At 44.1% G+C, this 23,053-nt stretch overlaps 2 protein-coding genes across 3 annotated transcripts; both read left to right on the top strand.

Annotated features, from left to right (window-relative positions):
• The first annotated feature begins 1,228 nt into the window (after positions 1 to 1,228).
• Positions 1,229 to 9,887, top strand: LOC120704714 (F-box/kelch-repeat protein At3g61590-like). 2 transcript variants are annotated; one of them, XM_039989196.1, is made up of 4 exons: positions 1,229 to 1,317; positions 1,406 to 1,447; positions 1,875 to 2,587; positions 9,093 to 9,887. In XM_039989196.1, the coding sequence occupies exons 3-4, from the start codon at positions 1,895 to 1,897 to the stop codon at positions 9,630 to 9,632; spliced, it is 1,233 nt and encodes a 410-aa protein (XP_039845130.1). In that variant the 5' UTR covers positions 1,229 to 1,317; positions 1,406 to 1,447; positions 1,875 to 1,894; the 3' UTR covers positions 9,633 to 9,887. The 2 variants fall into 2 exon arrangements, with proteins under 2 accessions (XP_039845130.1, XP_039845129.1); XM_039989195.1 differs by having other exon boundaries at positions 1,229 to 1,447.
• Positions 9,888 to 19,607: 9,720 nt separating this feature from the next.
• On the top strand, positions 19,608 to 20,411 carry LOC120702092. The gene has a single exon (XM_039985861.1). The coding sequence runs from the start codon at positions 19,608 to 19,610 to the stop codon at positions 20,409 to 20,411; it is 804 nt and encodes a 267-aa protein (XP_039841795.1).
• Positions 20,412 to 23,053: the final 2,642 nt, after the last annotated feature.

Genomic DNA, 23,053 nt, shown 5'->3' with positions numbered 1-23,053 from the left:
GAAATTAAAATAGCCAATTTTATCATAGAAATTTAAAGAAAAGATCTTGGCTTGAGCGTACGTTCATGCAGAAGTCAACTTATCATCAATTTTTTAATTCTTCCTACCCACAGTAGTACATAAACGTATATGAAAACCACAATATAGGCCCTGTTTAGTTCCCAAAAAAATTTTCCTACAATACCCGTCACATCGAATCTTCGAATATATTCATATAGCATTAAATATAGTTGAAAAAAATAACAAATTATACAGTCTAACTGATTACCACGAGATGAATCTTTTAAGCTTAATTAATTCATGATTGGACATTATTTGTCAAGTAATAACAAAATATGCTACAGTACCAAAATCCAAACTTTTTCACCAACTAAACACACCCAGAGTACGCAATGGAGTAAGTTGCATAGAGGGATAGAAGCTTTGCACGCCGAGTAGCGTATATATTGGAGTCATTCGTGCATCGTCTGGTATTTAGGCTGAGCAACGGTCACATGCCTGCTAGCGCATGCTAGCTTTTGAATAACTTTTTCGTTCACCCTCCCATTGTATGATATAAACTTTTTCTGATAAATGTTTTTGCACATAGGTCATTTATGATATTTTGGACCCACATGTTGGGGGCGAGAGAGATGGGACAAATGGTAGATCCATAAAAATGCATATTTGAGAACATTTCTGCCAAAAAGTAATTGCTACTCACCCACCACACATGCACCGGCTAAGCACGTCCACACCGCCGTCACCCCCGTGTCACTGTGTTATGCCACGACTGTTGGTGCCTGCGCTCGCGCTCCGCCACCATTGACTCTTCCCCTTCCATTGCCGTAGAGCAGTCGAGCACAGCATGTCATGCATGCATCACCTCTTGCTGTCTCGCGCACACTCTCCCGCCTCCTAGAAAACTTCAACCGCTTAATTATTTTAGCTCCTTTTTCGGTTGCAATAGATTTGTATCGATCTAATAAACTATAAGATAGCGGTAGCGTCGATCATAGTACATATTTTTGGAATTGAACTTAAATTTTAATTAGTTAATATGTTACACTACACTTTTAAATTAAAAGCTAATTAGGTTTTTTAAATTACATGCGTGTCGTCTATATGCTAGTAAGAGAAAAAGTTGCTACTATTCCTCAGATAAACCCCTGGCTCTCGGCCCATCTCAAATCCAGAGGGCTATAAAACCGCGGCCAGCACTAGCATTTTTCCCACACTGGCGCTCCTCCCTCACATTTCTCTCACCTCCGTCAAGCTGCATTGCTTGCTTTGGGTCCTAACGCGAGCCCACTGTTTCATCTGTTCGGGCAAAAGCGGGTGACCAAACCAACCTCCTTCCCGTGCTTCTTCCCCTGCCCTCAGGCCTTCAAATCTCGCGTTCATCTGATCTGTTTGATCCCTGCAGATTTGGGGAATTGGCGGCGCCTGGGAACGGCCGGAATCGCAGGTACCTTCTCCATTCTTGATTAGTGAGAAAGTGAGAAAAATCTATGGTTTCTTTGGGGGCGAAATCTTGTGGTTTCTTGGCGGAATCAGGTGGACAAGATTGCCTGGGGATTCTTGAGGTTATTAGCAGTACAGCGTACAAATCTTCATGTTATTTGTGTTGGATTTTCTGGAGGAATTTGCCGTGTAACCCTGCGCATTGGTGCTTTTGTTCTTTTCCCCCTTTATTTTCCAAATTTCTGGTAATTTTTCATGTGCTTCGTTTCTCTGTTTTGTCTGGAACCCCTTCTCTGATCAAATCTTTTTGTTTCAATTTTGACAAACATATGAGTTGATGTAAACAAATATATTTTTCTTTCCAAATGTAGATTAATGTTATTATGTTCAGTATGATGCTGCCTAAGTTATTCTTTGGCCGTCATGTCCAGGCACCTCTATTCATCCCAGCATGGTTTATCTTATGCCATCAATGGACACGGAGGAGTGGGAGATGTATCCATCACCTTGCTTTGGTGCTGAGATCATTGAATACACATCAATTTCCGAAGACGGAGATGATCAAGAGAGAGACTTGGCAGTCTCCCTGGATGCCATTCTCCCTGATGATCTCTTGGAGAAAGTTCTCTCCATGTTACCCGTTGTGAGTGTCATAAGATCTGAATCAGTCTGCAAGAGATGGCATGACGTTGTGCATGTCCTGAGGTGTACACTTAACAGAATGGTGCCACAGAAACCATGGTACTTCATGTTCACCTGCAGCGACGAGGTTGTCTCTGGCTTTGCTTATGACCCGAGCCTGCTCAAGTGGTACAACTTCGACTTCCCTTGCATTGAGAAGAGCAACTGGTCCACTTCTTCATCGGCTGGGCTGGTGTGCTTGATGGACGGTGATAACACAAACCGGGTCTTTGTGTGCAACCCAATCACCAAGGATTGGAAGAGGCTTGCTGATGCTCCTGGTGGAAGGTCCGCAGATTACAGCGCCCTCGCCATTTCTGCGAGCAGGAAGTCACATGGTTATACTGTGGTTGTTGCAAGGTGCAATCAGGTGCCAGGGGAGTATTATCTTTGGGAGTTGTCTATCATTTTGTATGATTCAGAGACCAGTGAATGGATAACGCCCTTCAAGGAAGTACTGCATGTTGGTGTGAACGGTGATCACCAGTCTAAACTGGTGAGCCGTCATTTTTGACCAACAATTAATAGGGGCTTGATTGGAGCCCCCCAGAATTCTCCAGGGGTGTCCCCCCAGTGTATGGTGCTCAAATATATAAGGGGATGAAACCCCAGGGCAGAGACACGACACATAGACTGCCCTAAGCCTCTGCCCCTAAAAACCCAATCCACTGAGCACTACAAGCAATGGGAAGGGCTCTCCCGTGCCCTAAGGTGGCTAGAAGAAGGAAGAGAAGAAGAACAGAGGAATAAGAGGCGATGGGAGCTCAAGATCGATGGTATGAGATCCTAATTCGAGCCCTGTTTGTGGTTCTCTCTTAGGCTAGTGATCCTAGAAGTCTAACAATGGTACCAGAGCCATCTAGACCTAAGATTGAACCCTCTAAGTTTCAATTTCACTTTTCTGTTCATGTTCTTGCCCCAAGAACAAGCCCAAATCATACTGTCCGGCCGTAAGCATAAGAAAAGAGCTAGGGTTTCTGAATTAAAGCATGAAGGAGGAGGGGAATTGAATCAATTAAGCACTAATCCTAAGAAATTCCCCAAATCCCCAAAATCGGGAACCCTAGCTACAGTGAAATCCTCAAATCCCGACTGCACAAACCCTAACCCTAAAGAAAATCCCCAAATCCTAAGGAACTCTAACCCTAAGATGTAAAGTAAGATGTAAAGTGAATGGCGGGGACTTACCTAAAGGGCTGTCATGGCCGCCACCATGGCCGTCGGTAAAGGCGAGGGAGCGCTCGGGAGTTCGTCCCGAGCGGCCTCGCAGGCCCCGAACCGGCCGGCGCCGACCCCACGCGCGTGCCACGAGGCCGCGGTGGCCGGCCGCCAACCGGATCTGACGCCGCCGTGCCGCTGCTCGCCGTCACCGCCGCGGATCCGGGGATCTTGCGCACGCGGGAGGCGGGGCCTTAGGGCACCGCGAGCCATGCTCGACGGAGCTGCGCGCCGGCCACGGCCGCGCGCACCTCCGGCGAGCAAAGCTCGGCGGCGCCGCTGCCTCTCTCCGCGCCGGCGAGCGCTCCGCGCCGGCGAGCGCTCCGCGCCGGCGAGCGCTCCGCGCCGCCGTCGCCGTCTCGCTCGCTGCCGCCGCGCTATCGGGTGAGGAGAGAGAGAGGGAGGAGAGAAATGAGGGTTAGGGTTCGCGGGGGACGCGGCCGGCCGCGGTTTTGATCGCGACGCGCGCGATGACGGCCGTCGGATGCGTATCCGACGGCGCGCGCGCGTCGACCGCCGCCCGGGCCGTAACAGGCCGGCGGGGGAGGCCACTTTACCGGCCCAGGCCCAGGTTTTTGGGCCTGGAGCCCGGGAGAAGAGGCGGTTCGGCTAAATGGGCCGGGCCGAAAGATGATGGGCCAAAAAAAAAGGAAAAAAAAAGAATAATGGGCCAAATTTATTTGTTATTTTTCTGAAAAATTAAGATATAGATATTGGGCTGCATAGTGTCGGGCCTAAAATACTTATGGGCTGAAATAATGTTGGTTTAGGTTATAAATATTGTTTTATTTTTAAAGTTTAAAGATATATCTTTTGGCAAACAATAACAAGAATTATGATTAGAATTGTTAAGTAATGAAATTTTCTCATGTTTATTGACATTTACATTATGACTATTACTTGAAGTTATTGTTATAAGTGATATTTTTATATAATAAGGCCAAAATTAAGTAAAATTATGGTAAATTTATGTAATTATGAATAATTAAGTTTTGCCTAAATAATATTGTTTTGGGCCAAACCTTATGGAAATTTTCTCCATTAATGATTAAGTATTTTTCCTTATGTTTATGATTAAGTATTATCATTATATTTTAATGCTTCACTTTATTTCTAAGGCATTATATATATATATATATATATATATATATATATATATATATATATATATATATATATATATATTTGTTTTGCCTTACTACAATTTATGTTATCACTAAAAATTATGAAATACTCTCCAATTAAATTGGGATTATTTTTGTGAAATTTTAGATTTAGTTTTAAGTCTATTTGAAGTATTATTTGAAATATTTATGATCCAATTATGATGATGAATTATTTTCATTATGAAATTAAGTTATCTGCCACATACTTATGTGCCACTTGAATTGAGGCTTAATTATGAAGCATCGTATGACCCATAAATATTATCAATTATGTGAGCATATTATACTCACAAAATTGATATGCCCATAAGTGAATCATAAAGTTGACCCATTTTGGGAAAAACTCAGATAATGACATCTTTCAATGGCCAATTTTCTAAGAAATTAAATAATGGGCCGTATTTGTTTGATGTCATTAACACTTTTGTTTACGTTTGGAAAATGTGCATTCCATTAATAACACCACTAAGGAATTATCTATTATAATGATTGGAATGCACAAATTCCAATAATTAAGTGGCTTTAACTTATAATTGTCTCAGATTGGAATCAATCCAACGGGATATTTTGATTCGAGATCAAAATTTTAATGGTGATTCGTGGTTATATTATAACCAAAGTTGTTTACAATCATGGATTATCATGATTTAATTCATTAATAAAGTATATTATTCTTAAGCCAGACATACTTAATGAGTCCAATTTTGGACATAAATCTTAATAGCTGGTTTTTTTTTGAATATTTTCTTAGTTGAGCCACAAATAACGTTGATAAGAATGTCAGGGAAATACTAAGTTTTCTCTGATAAGTGGGAATTTGCTCAAAAGAGTTTTGGCATAACGTAACCGATTATATGACTTGTGACTATACATGTCATTCTTATCCTGAAGATTATGATTAATTTTGTGACTCATGACTATATTCTGACCAAAGTTGTTTATGGTCATGTGTCGCTAAGGTTGGTTGAGTAACTAAGTTGTCAGCTCTTGAGCAATATTGGGCATAATTATAAAGTAAGTTTTATCAGATTAAGCTAATGCTGAATGATATGAATAATGAGAAATTATGTCAATACATATGGGTTATTTTCAATAAAATTTCCGCTGCAAAAGGAATAACACTCTGATTAAGTGTAGCATACATTCATCATTCTGGCCAAAGCTAATTGATGAGTGTGTGACTACAAAATTTTGTTATTCCGGTTCATCTTCTGGCCAAAGCTGATTTTGAATCGGAATAATGAAAAGAGTTCATATCTAAAACTAAGTGTGGCTTGTGATTATCATTCTGGCCAAAGCTGATTGATAAATACATGTCCACAATATTTTTGTTGGTCTTAATCCACTTCTGGCCAAAGCTGATTTGGGTTATGATTCAACAAAAGAAGTTTTTTGCACATGATATTAAGTGTGGCTTGTACCTATTCTTCTGGCCAAAGCTGATGAATAAGTACTAGTTCATAAAATTCTATTGTTCTTTTCCATTCCTGGCCAAAGCTGATTTGGACTGGTTCAATAGAAGAAGTTTGTGCTGATGCTTGCTAAAATATTATATAAAGCATCACATGCCTCTAAAGATCAAAACTAATGAGTGGCACTAAGCAATTACATGAAAGTATCTATACCTCATGGAAAGAACATCCATTTATGAATGTAAAATCAAACTTATGAATTATCCCTATTGAAGATAAGTATTAATTAAGTCATAAGTTCCTAAGATTATTTAAGATATCACTATCAAATGTGAAGTGGTTTTATCTGCACCTCATTAGTTCTTAAGATCATAACTAAGACGGCACATACAAGTGTCATAAGAGGTGCAGTTCCCATTAGAAAAGTTCAATATTAAGGATATTAATGAGAAATTAATGATTTTATTGATCATCAATACCTAATGGGAAAATATTAAGATAAGTCACTTATGGACAAATATCAGAATAAAGGGAAGCAATCCCTCAATTCTAGATAAATGTAAGAATCAGGGGGAGTAATCCCCAAGATAAGTATTTATTAAAGCACATTTGATATTAGTGGTGAGTTGTTTCCTTCATTTCAATGAAGGTAAGATAATATGATGTGCATCAAGTCATGATTAAGCTCAAAGGAAATAAGACTAAGCTAAGGTAATAAGATGAGTCTCTAAGTAATAAAGTTTTAAAGAATTGTATTTATGAAAAGGAGGATAGTGTCATTAGATTCTATTAGTATAAAATTATGTTTATTTCTAATGTATACATTCATGTTACTTTTATATGTTGTAACAAGGATAAACAAACAAATAAATAAAGGTTCTTCGAAATATGGTACTATTGCATAGACCACATTTCGAGGGGGAGAGTGGAACCTTCACTAAGAAATTTTTTTCCACCTCTTTATGTCAGGTAAAGAATTAAATATTGAGAAAAATATAAAGATAAGGTTATCATGTGTTATTTTCTTATGTGTCATTTAATTGACGTTATTCTTATTATGAGCTATATGCTAGCCTTAGAACTAAATATTATTTCAGTATCATATCTCACCACTAATGTGGCTAAGTTGAGAATTAGATGGGAGCTTTAAAGCAAGGAAAAATAATGTTAAAAAAATAAGCTAAGCTCATTTATGAATACTTGCTTTAGCTCCTTGTGGTGCTTTTGTGCCCACATGAAGATCTTTGATCAATCCCACTTAAAGTGAAAAGGAATATATATAAGGAAAAGGGATTGATTATGTTATATAAGATATAAAGAATTAATGATATGTGTTGCTCATCATTTGAAAAACTATTGAAGTCCATAAGTGATACATAAGTACAATGAGAAATAAGTTATTTAATTAAGTTTTAAACAATAGGGATATTGTGTACATAAAATCCAGACTTTCTTTTATCTGGATACTAAGATTGTCTTGGTGATATTTCTTAAGTTTTGAACAATAATGTTCACCAAGATAAAGGTCCAGGAAATGGGTTGCTTCCCATTAAGGGCAATAAATTTGCTTATGTTATGACAGACGTAAGCATTATGTATTTAATTAAGTTATAAGATTGCCCTAAATATCCTTAAAGAACCGGGATATCTGGGAAATAAGTCCAGGTCTGGACCCCTGGAAAAATCAATTTAGAACACTTCGCCTTATTGGCATAAGTGTAAAAGGTGTTATGTTACATGCCCACAAATAAGGAGTCCAATATTTTGGACAATTATGTTACAAGAAGTGTTGATACTGAGAAATTCCACATAAAGTATTATCAACACTCTTGGGGGAGAAGTCATATGTGGAAGGCTTCAACCAATACTTTTCATAAAGGCGTCATTAAAGATGCAAGTTAAATTGTGGCATGTTTTGAATTAAACACCGTCAAATATGGATTTGTGTCCCTGATCCATATCATTTTAAAAGATAAGTAATTGCTTTAAGCAATTTATCCCGGAATTTATTAAATGAAAGAGTGCAATTTTGGATCGAGTAACATGTCGAGAGGTATTCCCAGACCTAAGACATTGTGAAAGATTGAATCCAGAATCAAATATGAATATTCAAGGCCTACGTAAACTCTGTTTAAGACTAAGTGGTGCTTGACAAATTAAGTATGTCATAAGTGTTGAGCATCAAATAAGTTCTAAGATTTTGGTGCTCAATATGTAAGCATTAAGTGATGTGACATAAGTTTTTAAAGATTGAGCATCATGTTTAGAGGCTTGCCTAATAAATTGCCGGCATAAGAAATAAAAGGCAGCCTATTAATTAAGGGACAAGATATGATTCTGGAAATACGTTGTTTTTCTTCCTCCTTTAAAAGGTGCATGCACATAAGAATAAATGTGTGAGGACAAAATATATGTTTAATGTATATAAAGGAAAACCAACTGCACTCAGAGACTATAATAACTCCATCTCCCCATAATCCTAAGTGGAATCACTTTGATTTTGAATGGGAACCATGATCACTTAGTCCTGTGGTACTTAATTGACTGCAGTGATTGATTGATCTGGTGTACCATCTTTTGAGAAGTGAGTCCGTAAGTTTTACATAAGCATAAGGAATAAGTTTTGGAGCTCCTAAGTTAAAGAAGTTCATTTGATATAAGATGTCGTACTATAGCAACTGGGTTCAATGATATGTATAATTCACCATTGTAATCCTTTTGTCTTGGTACGTCATTTCATTGAAAAGTGAACTTATAAGTTTAGCCTGATGATCAAGGGGGAGAATGTTGGTGTGAACGGTGATCACCAGTCTAAACTGGTGAGCCGTCATTTTTGACCAACAATTAATAGGGGCTTGATTGGAGCCCCCCAGAATTCTCCAGGGGTGTCCCCCCAGTGTATGGTGCTCAAATATATAAGGGGATGAAACCCCAGGGCAGAGACACGACACATAGACTGCCCTAAGCCTCTGCCCCTAAAAACCCAATCCACTGAGCACTACAAGCACTGGGAAGGGCTCTCCCGTGCCCTAAGGTGGCTAGAAGAAGGAAGAGAAGAAGAACAGAGGAATAAGAGGCGATGGGAGCTCAAGATCGATGGTATGAGATCCTAATTCGAGCCCTGTTTGTGGTTCTCTCTTAGGCTAGTGATCCTAGAAGTCTAACACTGCATAGATGGAGAGGAGGTGAGGAGTGCATCATCTGTGAGGGAGTCCTCTACTATCTGGTGTATAGCACTGGAATTTTGGTGAATGAGGAGCATCGGCACCGTGTCCTCATATATGACCTTACTTCTAGACATTATCCTACTTCTCTGATGAGCATGGCTATACCAGTGCCATGCTCCCTTACATGTGTGAGGTTGATGAATCTGAGAGAAAAGCTTATTATGGTTGGTGGAATTGGAAAGCAAGATAGAGCTGGTATCATTAAAGGCATTGGTATCTGGCAGCTATGTAATAAGGAGTGGCATGAGGTTTCTCGAATGCCTCACAAATTCTTCCAGGGATTCGGAGAGTTTGATGATGTCTTTGCTAGCAGCGGGGCAGATGATCTGATCTACATCCAGAGCTACGGATCACCAGCTCTACTCACATTTGACATGAGCCAGAAGCTATGGAAGTGGTCAGTGAAAAGCCCCATGATGAAGAGATTTCCGTTGCAGCTGTTCACAGGTTTCTCTTTTGTGCCAAGGCTGGATATTACTTCCTAACTTACATTGGTCCCACCAAAAATGAAATTATTAGAACTTCCAATCTATTCCAGAAACTAAGGTGAATTGTTGCCAATGGGGGCGCACTGAACACAGAAAATGTCCTACTTTTGCACAGATCCCCTTCTGGTGCTCTATATCTTCTAATCAAACTATGGGGCTATTTTTTATTGTGATGTTTTGGATCATTGGTTGATTGGATTCAGGAATGAAGATATGCTAATGGAAAAAAATATAATTGTTTCCCAGTGCACATACTTTCCCTTGTCATCTACAAACCATGTCCTTTCTTATATCGTGAAACTTTGTCCTTTTCTCATTTCACCGTTGTTGGTGCAATGGTGCGTTCCTTTCTGTCTTCACTTGCTTTTTGATGGGTGCTACAATGCTTGCTTTGTTTGTTATAAACTAGTACTACTAAATGTAAAAGAAACCCTTGCTTTGCCCCCACTATGTAGCTCCTCCTGAGCAGGACACCTTCTTTTTTATCCTTTTCCTTCCTAAACAATAGGCGACCTAGCAGATCATACTTTAGTTCCATTTTCTCAAGTTTAATGATCGTGGGCAGTACTTTTGTTCATGCTAACATATTCAAAGGTGTACACAAAGTCATAGATAATTAGAAATTGCGACGAAAGCATTTTGCTGTTTTCCAACTACGCCTACGGTCTCACATACGGTTGTTGTGTTGTACCTTGTCACCTTGAAATGGTGTTTGATATCTTGCCCTCACTGGACTGTGTCTGACGCACTACAATGTTGTTAAGCACAATCTCCAGTTGCTTGACATCCTTGTGCACTGTATTGACGTAGGGATCAGTCCCTCTGACTAAAAATCATATAGGTAAGCATGCTCTGCATTTGTCTTCTAATTTTGTTTAAGGTACATAAACTGTATCCTCACATAATCATGTCAAGTACAGAGATTCCTATAAAAAAAATGTTTTTTGCGTTAGATAAGCATGCTAAATACAGATAAGTTCAGAAAGCCCATTGTGAAGTCGGCGAAGATCGCAACGCTCCCAAGAGGTCACTGAAAAAGGCTGGAAATAGCCAACGAACACACCTGCGCATGGAAAGAAGGGACGACACGCTCCGATGGCAACTGCTGCTGCTGCTGTTTCTGCCCAGTATCAGAGCTGAGAAAGAGGGAGAGAGATTTCAAGAACCCATAATTGCTCCTTTTCATTGCTTCTTTACAGGACACAGGTTGCAATTGCAAGTCAAGCAAGCATGCTGCTGCTGCATGAAGAAAAGAAAATGCGGTTCGTTTTGGATCAACTGGTCACTGAATTGATCAGAATTTTTAGCTGCACCGGGCTCAACGCTTCAGTCTACAGGATCCTCCACTTGTGTGTGAGGATGGGTATCCACTGTCCCGGCCCATCGCCAGTGAAACTTGGAAAGAGAAGGAACCCATGGCAGCGCAGCGCAGGTAGGCAGGCAGACCGAGCGCGTCGTCGGCGAGGCGGGCGTGAGGCGGACGCCGACGCGGTGGTGCTGCCGCTGATACTGTGAAAGCGTCGTCCTCGCCCATGCGGTGGCGTGCCGTGTTGTTTGCTGCTTCTGCCGCTGTCGTGTGTGCGGCAGAGCAGGCAGGCGAGGCAGCGGCAACCGGGGGCCGGGGCCGTGCCCATGCGTGCGTGCCCGGTCGGTGGGTGCCCGCCGGGTGAGAGGGCTCGAGCTTGCTTGTCCTCTTGCTGTCTGCCCCGGGGGGCTGTGCGGCCCGAGGCCCTGTAGCTAGCAGCAGCGCCCCCGTCATCTCCATCTCTGCCGTGACAAAACGATCCCGAAACCAAGGATGGACACGGACGCGGCAGGCCTTGAGCTGCAGCACCAGCACGGAGCAGAGCAGAGGCTGCCCCAAGCCCATGCCACGCGCATCAGCAGCGTCCAGCAGCACAACGCTGATGCACGGCTGCCGGCCCCTCCATCTGTTTGGAAAAACGAAACCAGAGAGCAGATGATGTTTTAGTTCATATTAAGGATGATGCACAGCCTCCATATAATGTTTGAATATATACCTACATGTAGAATCGATTTGCATTGATCCATTCTTTTAGGTCGTTGCAGACTTGCATGTACAGGTTTTGTTTTAAGATCCGTACGATTCGCTGAAAGAGTTTCATTGAAGCAAACTCAAATGATGCACGAGAGAAATAAACGCAATGAATCTGACAACTCAAATGTCACTTTTACCAAGTATTTGGCGGAACATTACTACTCCCTCCGTTTCAAAATATTGATCGTTTTGACTTTTCTAGATTCATATATTTTGCTATGTATCTAAATATATATTATATCTAGATGTATAGCAAATATTATGAATTTAAAAAAAACTAAAACGACCTACATTTTAAAACGGAGAGAGTAGTATCTAAGAGCAACTCCAGTAAAGCTAGTAAATTTGGGTGAGCAAATACCCATTTAGAAGCCCACTTCTAAATTTTATTCACCCAAATATGGGTCTCCACTCCAACAGGCTGAGTGAACTGAGCTTCTATTTTTTCAACTGACAATTGGGCCCGACCTGTCATTTGGGGGGTGGGGGGAGAAATTTGGAAGGCCCACAGTTGGCAGCCCAAATAGAGGGCCACCAAATTGGGGGGTGGGGGGAGAAATTTGAAAGGCCTACTAAAATGGCAGCTCATTTGCTCCCCGTGCTGGAGATTGATTTTTGATGTCCACCGACTAAATTTTTATATGACAGTCCATTTGCTCTCCCTACTGGAGTTGCTCCAAAACAAGTAGTGTTCGGCAGGAGCCTTGGTGATGCTGACTTGACGATGGTGGTACCTTAGGCCTCGTTTAGTTTTTTTAAGTTGCTATCATATCGAATATTCGGATGTCAATTCGAATGTTTAGATGTCAATTTAATATAAAACTAATTGTACAAGTCGTAATTAGGCTCTAGACGAATCTATTAAATATAATTAATGTACGATTAGTGAATGGTTACTCAGCAACTTAATATAAATATGCAATGTGTCGGGACTTATGACTTAAATTGAAAAAACCAAACGAGCCCTTAGTTTTAATGTACACCAGTCTTGCTTACAATGGAACGAGATAGCACAGTCTAAATTTCCTTATTTACTCTTGATATATTTTAAGTATGAAGTTGCAGTTGCAGTTGCTTGCTCTGCACTTCTTAAAGCCATCAAAGGGTTTTAGTAGATGGCGATGAAGTACAACTACTATTACTTTTTTCTAAGTGGAAATCTGTTCAAGTAGGCAACGAATTCATTTTGTTGTCTCCCTAATCCCCCCAACATAATTTCGACTCGATAACTTAAATTGGTCAAATGTACTCGACTCGATGATTCCTTTTTTTTTTCATGATCTCTTTATATTCAAACTTAGGGTGTGATAGCTGATAGCTCTAGGGATGCCAGTTACATATATTTTGGGGCATTGAGTTGATCTAAAGAATTGATAAAATAAACTAGAATAACATTCTGCGTAAATAATTTGGAAGGAAAAATGAACTAGAGTAGCATGACATCGTAATTAATTAATTAGCTAACCCAAAAAATATCATTAGGTATCCGCTTACATCCTTAGATACCTGCCATGAACCCAATGTTACTCGAATCCATTGAAGCTCGTGTGATTGTTTCCATACATAGATTGATACCATTTCTAACTAGATTAACCCCCCACCCCACCCCACCCCACCCCAAACCAAATCACACACACGCAACCAACACCCACACCCATACACACCGGCCTCAAAATTTGAAAGTTAAAAATGAAATGAAAGTTATTAGTTTGAGATAGTAAAATGAACCTTTTCATTTCTAGTTTATTCCAAACAAGTTAGTAACAGTACTACCATATTAATAATTACAATGATAAAAAATCATGTGCAGAAATAGTTATATTGTTGTGTAATAATTTAACATGCACAATTAATTCAGTAAATCCGACATATTTTTACATTGTAATGCCACGAATTCATTTTTTTATTATTTTGTTATATTTCACAACAGAGCTACAGGTGACATGCAGGTGAAGTGCAATTTTAAAGTAAGACCCAGCATAGGGATTATAATCAGTATTGCTGCTGGTGCCAGATTCTGTTGAGCTCACCTGAAAGTGAGGTCTTGTTATTAACTTCAAAAAATTATTTGTGGGGGTATGGTTGTGCTTATGGTTGTGCTAGTATTGTTGCTGGTGCTAGATTCTGTTGGCTGCTTCTTCAGCCAACCAATAGTATTTTTCTCTCACACCAAATCAGCACCAGTCACCAGACAGCAGTAATTTTCTCTCACAACAAACCAGAGTCAGCCACCAGCTGCCGCCAGCAAAACAGAGTAGGAAAAGTCAGCTTTCGAAATGACTTAAACTTCGTAAATCATCTCTGTGTTTTTAGGAGGTGAGTTAGATGGGCCGAATTGTTGTCTAGGCTCGCAGATAGACCTCCAATGGGCGGCTCCAAAGATTGCAAAAGTGTGTTGATTGACATGGATGGGCTTAATGGGCTACCAAAATCTAACGTGGCCGCGGACGATAGGCTTTTTATTTTGCTTTGTGGCCGGATTTTCATTTAGCATGTGTTGTTTCTTCGTCCTCCCTTCTTCCCAGAATTTCTACACAGCTTCAAAATAAAGTTGCTTAGGAATCTCCCACATCAGAATTTTTTTCAAAAGAATCAGAAGAGCTACTGATTATATTAAAAAGAATGAACAAGTTTGGGCACAACAATAGCGGCAATGACAAGACATGACACTGGCTGGTTGGATTAGAATATTAACACGGCCACGCAACTCCATTTGAACTCTACTCAACAAGCAATTAGTTGGATTGGGATATCAATGCGGACGCACCACTCCACTCAATGATGGTAGCAAAGCCAAAGCATTGTCGGAGCACCCACTCACAGTCCACGCTCTTGTAGTCACTGAAAACCTCAAACATGATCATACGTCATCGAGGCAGACACCACTGCACCAAGAAGGCCATCACCATGCATGAACCTTTTGCCGTGATGCTGCTGCAACATGACACTCCCCCTGACGAAGTTGAAAACACCGGATCCGGACCTCTCACAGGATGCCTCGCAGTTAACATCCTGTTCTGTTTCTGCAATTTCTTCTCGGTTTGACTCTCATTTCCTATGATTATTAACTATTGGGATTCATGTCGAAAACCAACAGATCTAGTTTTTCTCCTTCTCGAAGCATGCATGCTGGCGCCAGAGTTACTGTGGGGATACTAAACGAGCTACTTGCGGACTCTCAAGGCAAATGCATAATATAGCGATCAATTTTAAATTATTTAATTTAAAAATATAGCTAGCATAATTGAATGGATGGAGTGTCTTGTCTTTTTATAGTGAATGGAGGCCTCCATTTTATATTCTGCACCGGGCCAGGCCCCGGGCAACACCCTCGAGGATACGTGCGTGCCGTAAATGTAGGCCCTGTTTGGCAGGGCTCCAAGAGCGGCTCCAGGCGGAGCCCTACCAAACGGTGGTTTTGGCACCAGCTCCAGGTCTGTAGCCCCCGCTGGAGCCCCTTGCAGCTTCCACACGCGAGGAGGAGCCAGGAATTTGTGGCTCTACACGGCTCCAGTCTCCTCTTGCCAGCCTTGCCCTCGGGTGGGGCTCGTCGGGGCGCAGCCCGCAGGGCCGAAGGGGGCCGCGGCGGCACCGGGCGCGGCCTGCAGGGCCTGCCGGGGAGGAGGTGGCTGGCGGCGGCCACTGGAGGCGGAGGCGCGACTCGCCGCGCTGGAAGGAGGAGGCGCGGACCGCCGCGCTAGGAGGAGGTGCGGGCCACCGCCGATGGGTGGAGGAGGAGGTGGTGGTGGTGGTGGTGCTGGGCGACGGGAGGAGTTGCAAGGAAGGAGATGGGGGTGAATGGATAAGAGGAGAGGAAAAAAAGAAAAGGGAAAGAAAAAGAAAAGAGGAGGAGAAAAAAAAAAGAAATGGGAAGAAAAGGAAAAAAGAAGAAAAAAAAATAAAAAGGGCATTTTAGATATTTTACAACCTTAATTCAACAGGTGAAACTGTTTTGCCAAATATTTTTCAAAACGGCTTCAGCTCCACCAAAGAAGCTGCTCCACTAGAGGAACCAGAGCAGGAGCTGTTTTTGGAGGAGCCGGAGCCCTATCAAACAGGCCCGTAAGGGATCAGATAGGAGCGTATGGGATTCTCAAATTAAAAAAAAAGATAGGAGCGTTCTCAAATTAAAAAAAAAGATAGGAGCGTATGGAGGAGATGGCCGTTGTAACTAGACAGCAACGGACTGTTACTAATTAATTGTGCAATATAAGATCCAATTTAACATGCACAATTAATTCAGTAAACCCGACATACTCAGTTTTCTTTTTAATGGTCCGTCCAATTTTAGTTCCATTTAAACCATAGTATTACGTGGAATAATTATTTTAACAAAATAAGCTCCAATATGATTATTTAATTTTGCTTTTTAAATGTCAGCATTTTAGGTGACCTAGTTCAACAATTTAAATATATCATTCGGACACTGATACTATTCTAAATGTGGTAGGCTGCAAATTCATTTGATTTAGATTTACCCCCCTAATCTTTCTGCTTCACTTGCCTCGCTAGGAGATATTGGACTCGGCGCGACTGTGATGCTGCCTGCTGCTAGAGCCTAGAAGTGAAGAGGATATTGTTTGCGGAGGGAAGGAAGAGGGTGAGTGGATCTGTGGATGAGAATCGCGAAAGGAAAAAAGAACGAACACTCACTACGGATGAAAGAAAAAAGAACACTCACTACGGACGAGAATCGTGATGAGGTAACCCGCAACATGTGATATGGAGAACCAGAGCACCGGCAGTAAATCTTCTCTTTTTTTTGAAGAAAACAAATTTTGTCTTTTCTCAAGGTCTCCTTTGTAACTTGAGAATGTAATGGGCTGAAGCTTTAGGTCTCGTTTGATTTTTTAAGTCACAAGGTCTGTCACATCGCATGTTTAAACACCAATTAGATGTACTAAATATAGATTTATTATAAAATTAATTTCATAAATCGTGATTTAATCACGAGACGAATTCATTAAATCTAATTAGTCCATAATTTTATCCACTAATTGTATATTAATTATATTTAATAGATTCATCTAGATCCCTAATTATAACTTATGCAATTAGTTTTATATTAAATTGGCAGTCGAACATTCGAATTGACATCCGAATATTCAATGTGACAGCTACTAAAAAAATCAAACGAGACCTTAATACCATCCTTCCTTTCGGGGGAAAAAAAAAGAGCACGGGCAGTTTACTGTCTGTATGTTCTCACCAACGGGTAATTCTTCACATTACGTGAAATCAAAACTCGCGGAGCTGTGGCCTTGTAGCTGTCCCTTGGGGAGTACATCAGGCATCCGGGTACGTTAACTTTTTTTTTATCCCCGGGTACGTTAACTTTGACGTTTCTTGTCACATCCCGCGTGCACGTTCGACAGATTGTTGAATCACAAGCGAGGCGGACGAACCACATGAGAAAGGCTGGGAGCATGCACGCCCATACGGCCATACCCGCCGCGGCGAAAGAAAAGGTTCTCGTCCGTTGTAGTCGAATTCGACCTCTGCATTCCAGCCAGCACTGCAAGCCAGGGGCGGATCCAGTGTGGGGGCAAGGGGGGCTCAAGCCCCCCTACCCCCACGAACTCCATGGAAATTAGAGGAGGGGAGGAGGGAAAAGAAGAGGAAAGAAGGGAGAGAAGAAGAAAAAAGTGGGGGGAGGAAGAAAAAGAGGAAGCAGCCCTCTGTCGGTGATTCCAGCCTCCGCCACTGCTGCGAGCCCGGGGGTGGACACTTGAGAGCCAGAGTTTAGTAGGGGCCGCTACCGTGGGAGCTGAGGGGAGGGGGAGTGGCAGAGTGGCGTCATGGACAACTAAGACTTTATTTGTTTTAAAAATAATAATCTCTATCACATAAAACAAATTTTACTATTTTGGAGTTTCAAATAAAATTTGTTTATAAATTTTTTTTGACAGCTGAGTGATAATTCGCGAGACGAATCTAATAAGCCTAATTAATCCATAATTTGGTACAGTGATGCTACCATCTGCTAATTATAAATTAATATACCTCATTAGATTCATCTCATAGTTTAGCTCTAGAGTTCTATAGTTATTTTTATAATGACTATTTATTTAATAATTTTAAATACTAAATTTTTATTTGATGTGATATAGACTAAAATTTAATCCTGAAAGTTGAAACCAAACAACTCAAGTTGTGCTGTCGTGCTACATGTGCAACCAACCGAACAGGCAAAGCAGAACGCTGAACGCGTGGTGACGACAGGCACCGCACGAGGCACGCGGGGCGTGCGCTTCCACGAGCCAGGCCCGATCCGAAGCTTGGCACGCCCACCGGACTCACACTTTAGTCAATTTCCTCCATGTTATTGGAAAATATAGCTCATCCTTTATATACAATTAAAAATCAGTACATCTCTTCTATGTCATTCTTTATAAATTTTCATCCCCAATACGCCATTACCGTTAAAATCTAAAGTTAACAGCGTCAAAAAAAAATTTGTGCCGGGACGTTTTTACCCTTGGGCACCAGATCGATTAAAAGAAATTTCACCCGGCCCCCCATTGACCCATCCCTTCCGCCACGTCCAATCCCAGCTCGGGCTGCGCCCTGCTCTGCCCCCCACCCCCCACGCTGCCGGCCTGCTGCGCCTCTCGCGCCCCACCTCGCGCCGGCCTGCTGCTGCGGACACCGCGCCCCGCGCCCCGCGCCCCGCGCCCCCCCCCCCCCCCCCCCCCACCGGCATGTTGCGGCGCCGGCTCACGCCGTTGCGGCCCGCGGCAGTCGCGCCCTGCCCAGCGCGCGCCGCGCTGCGGCTCTGCGCGCCGAGAGCGTGGCCATTCGCCGCAGCTTGCTGAGGGCCCTAGCGTGAGCAACTCCCGGGAGCAAAGCTCGGATTGGGGCAACGGCGGGCTCGCCATGCTACATCCTCAACAGCACATCCCCAACAGCGCGTAGATACTACTAGATAAATTACACGCTACGCCGCGCCTATTTGAAAATATAGAGCAAAATAGTTGATGCGTTGTTAGTTACGTATGCGTATAAAGTAGGAAGAGAAGTATGCTGGAGGGTGTGTGAATAGACTGATTGTTGTGTATGGGCCGAATCCATATCCCGTATTGAGCTTTCTCTCTTCAGGACACAAATGGATTGATTGTTGTGTATGAGCCGAATTCATACCCCGCATCGGACTTTCCTTTCTCTAGGACATATGTCACGTCTATAACGTCCGAGCGCTCCCAGCCCTCTTTTTCCATGGCGTATAACAGTAAGAGTATGGCCGGGGAGGAGCGAGGGCTGGGGCAAAGGCGACGACGGTCGCGGCAACAGGCGCGAGGGCCGCGGAGGGAGCGAGCCGCGCGCCCTAGGGCCCAGTCGCCAAGGGAAAGGGATGGAGACCACATATATGCCTTGTCCCAGCTAAGGGTATTATTGTCTTTTTAGTCTACTCTTTAACAGCTCAGTTAGTAGAATTTAACGGTAATGGCATGTAGGGAATGAGAAATTATAAATAATAGCATAGAAAAAATATGTTAATTTCTAATGGCACATAAGAAATGAGCTATATTTCCTAAAGGCATAGAAGAAATTGACTCACACTTCTACCTCTACCTTGTTGTTAGAGGAGTCAAGGGCATATTGGGCCTTAGCCCATTAGGGTTAATTAGTTGCTTGATTAGGGGTCAAGTAAACCTCTCTATATAAGGAGAGGAGATGTATCAATCTAATCAAGTAAGAGATTAGAAGGAAATCCCTTCTCTCTTGCCGGCCGTGGGCGAAGCCCCGCGGCTGGCGTTCCCAGCGCCCCCAACCCTAGCCGCCGCTCTCTTGCCCTCGCAGCCGCCTCCTCCCGTGAACAGTACCCACGGGTACTGTAGCGCGACAGCAATCGCCCCCTCTCCCTCCCTCACGATCTCAATCCCAACAACAGCCATAACAATCTGGTAGCAGCTATGCCAGGCGACGACAAGTCTGAGCCACCACCGCCGCCGCCAACCATGGAGGGTCTGGCCGCCCTGATGACCAAGCTGCTGAGCAGCATGGCCGACATGGAGATGCGCATGGAGACGCGCATCACCTCTATGGAGTCGCACCTTCAACCGCCGCTGACGTCGACCCCTGCGGCGTCCATGCCCTATAGGATGCCAGGGTACGGATCTACAACCCTGGCGAGTTCTTCATCGACGGCCGCCGCCACGCTGTCCACGGCACCCCCAACATCTTCGCCGACATCCAGCGCGCCCTTCTCCTACGGGATGCCGGGGTATGGATCTACTTCGCTGGGGAGCCCTTCCTTCACGGCCGCCGCCACCATGGCCACGGCCGCCTTCCCGTCGTTCACCGCCCCCAGCCCCGTGCCAGGTTCCGCTGCAGATGTGCGACTCCCAAAGACAAGAGCGTCTCCTGCAGCGATTGTTCCATCATTCACCAAGGATCTGTGCGCCGACATAAGGGTTACAATAGTCCAGATACAAACTCCTCTCCAGGAGATGATACAACTTGAGCGAAAGAGAGAGGCGGTCGTGCACTTACAAGCGGCAACGCGCAAGTTCTTGGCGCGACGGCTCGTCCGTGTGATGCGCAAGGAGCAACAGGACCAAGCGGCTTCATTCATCAAGGCGGCAGTGCGGCTGCAGGCTGCAGCACGCCGTCTCCTGGCGCGGAGACGGCTGCAGAAGATGCGCTTGGAGATGCAAGAGGCGGCTTTGACAGCGATCGACCTCGGCAATTGGGGGCGCGACCTTGTCCCGTCGTAAGGCCACCAGCGCTCGCGCCAACTAGCTGCTGTCTTCAAGAGCGCTGGGTAGCGAACTCCAATTCTACAGCAGCGATAGGGGAGGCGCTTTCCTCCTCGTCATCGGTGGAGGCACATCGGCTAGCGCCATCACGTTCCGTCACCGGCCGCCACGAGGACGTCTCCGCTGGTCGCTGTTGCGACTAATTTCCAGTGGCGATACCTGTCCTCCCCTCTCGTTCCGATGGTCTCCATGGGATCCAGGCGGCTACTTACGTGCAGGTCCAGCACAAAGGAGGGTGTCCGCCTAATCTTCAAGAGTCAAAAATAAAGAATTGCAGTTTATTTAAAATAAGCCGAGATGTAAAAGGCTTGTTCTTAGGTTTAGGGTTTATGTCTAGTGGAGTCATTGTTAGCATCATCGTTAGGTTGCAGCTCGAGGACGAGATGCATGTCCAGGTGGGTTGTAGTGTTAGAGGAGTCAAAGGCCTATTGGGCCTTAGCCCATTAGAGTTAATTAGTCGCTTGCTTAGGGGTTAAGTAAACCTCTCTATATAAGGAGAGGAGATGTATCAATCTAATCAAGCAAGAGATTAGAAGGAAATCCCTTCTCTCTTGCCGGCCGTGGGCGAAGCCCCGCGGCCGGCGTTCCCAGCGCCCCCAACCATAGCCGCCGCTTGCTTGCCCTCGCCAGGGTTCACCAAAGCGTCGGTAACCGGTTCGGTTTGACCGGTTATCGGTCAAACCGGTCCGGACCGGTTCCAGTTTGGTTCGGTATGAAACCAGTCCAAATTCAAAATTTAAATTAAAAAAATGAAAAATTCCCAAAAAATTCCTAAAAATACTTCAAGGTGCGACGAATCTAATGGTGTCAAATTTTCTCCAAAATTTGTTCATTTAGTATAGTTTGCAGGGATTTGAAGTTAAATAAAAAAATGTGCATACAAAAGTATACAAATACAATGTAAAAGTAGTACAAAAGAGGGTTGGAGGGTTCATTTAGACTAAAATATGTTATACAAATATTTATTTAGTATACTTTGCGGGCATTTGAATTTAAACCAAAAAAGAAAAAAATTTGAATTTGACCGGTTACCAGTCAAACCGACCGGTAAACCGGTCAAACCGGCCGGTAAACCAGTACGAACCATTGAACTGTGCCATTTGAATTCAAATTTGAATTTGACCGGTTTCTACCGGTAACCGGTCAAACCGGTCCGGTAAACCAGAACCGGAGGCCGACTGTTACCGCTAACCGGTCGGGTATTTTAACCCTAGCCCTCGCAGCCGCCATCTCGTGAATAGTACCAGCGCGGTACTGTAGTACCGCGGGTCGCGATAGCAATCGCCCTCTCTCCGTCTCTCACAATCTCAATCCCAACAACAGCCATAACACTGCCTTCATTTTCTTTCATCCCGCCGCCTCGGAATGCTACCAGCCAGAGCCTCCAGGACCACCGCGTGCTGCGTAGCGTAGCGTAGCGCAGGAGTAGGCGCCTGCTGCCTCTACCTGCTAGCCCCGTAGGCGCCACCGGGGCCGCCGGCGCGGCGCGGACTCTTGTTTGTCAGGGCTCGCCATTTCCGCCGCCGCACGCGCTCTCCCGCAGGCGACGACGGTCACGCAAGCGGCCACGCGCATGTGAGCCCCACCACCGACGTGACCACGCGGGCAGCACAGGACTAGCAAGCATTTCGAGGCCCCGCCGCCCGCCGGGTCGTCGTCGAAGGCTCGCTCGAAGCAGCAGGCAGCCAGGAACAGGCACCAGACGTAAATTCCTCGCCGGCGTCGCAGACGCGGCGGCAGCCGCCTACGATAAACGCGGATACTTCACAAAACTCATATACTAATATCGGATATCGTATCGAATACCCATACTCCACAGATATTTCCGGATACATATTCCATAAGTATCGGACTATTTAGGTATTTTTAAATAATAAAAAAAATCGGATACTCGTGGGATACCTGTGGATACCTGTTCGATACCTTCAAACCCTAACAACACCACTCAATCGCTTTGTATGAAGATTCTCCGTTCAACTATACCACCCTCTCATCCCCACTCGCACAGCCGCAGGCCCGCAGCAGCCTCGCACGGCTCCCTTGCTGTCACCGCCGATCGGCCACCCGCCAACGCCTTCTCCTGCTCCTTCCTCGCTGCTCATCACTGCCTTGCCGTCATCGCGTATCGCGTATCGGTATCCGTATCCGCGTATCCGGACAACCTATGCAGCCGCAGCAATTGCGACCCGCGCCGTGCGGTCTCGTGCCCTGTTGCTGTTCCGACGGGCCGACACGGCAACCCACTCCACGGCACCCGTCATTCAATTCGCAGCGCTACTCTACAGTGCTATCTGGAATAGTACTCCGTCCAATTTTTAAAAGAAGAACTGTGTTTAATATGAAGTGGTAGTACTTAGGGCTGGAAAAATAGCTCGTGGCTCGTAGCTCGGCTCGGGCTCGGAACGGCTCGGCTCGGCTCGGAGCAGCTCGCGAGCCTCAAACGAGCCGAGCCGAGCCAGATTTTTTGGCTCGCAAAAATAGCGAGCCGAGCCGAGCCGGCTCGTTCAGGCTCGCGAGCCGGCTCGCGAGCTCGACCCAATACAGTTTAAGAATAATTTCACGATGTTTGATGAATTAATTCTTCATCATTAGTGATATAA

The sequence above is a fragment of the Panicum virgatum genome, chromosome 4K (assembly GCF_016808335.1).
Source record: "Panicum virgatum strain AP13 chromosome 4K, P.virgatum_v5, whole genome shotgun sequence".
Lineage (NCBI taxonomy): Eukaryota > Viridiplantae > Streptophyta > Magnoliopsida > Poales > Poaceae > Panicum > Panicum virgatum.
This window is presented reverse-complemented; position numbering and strand designations above follow the sequence as displayed.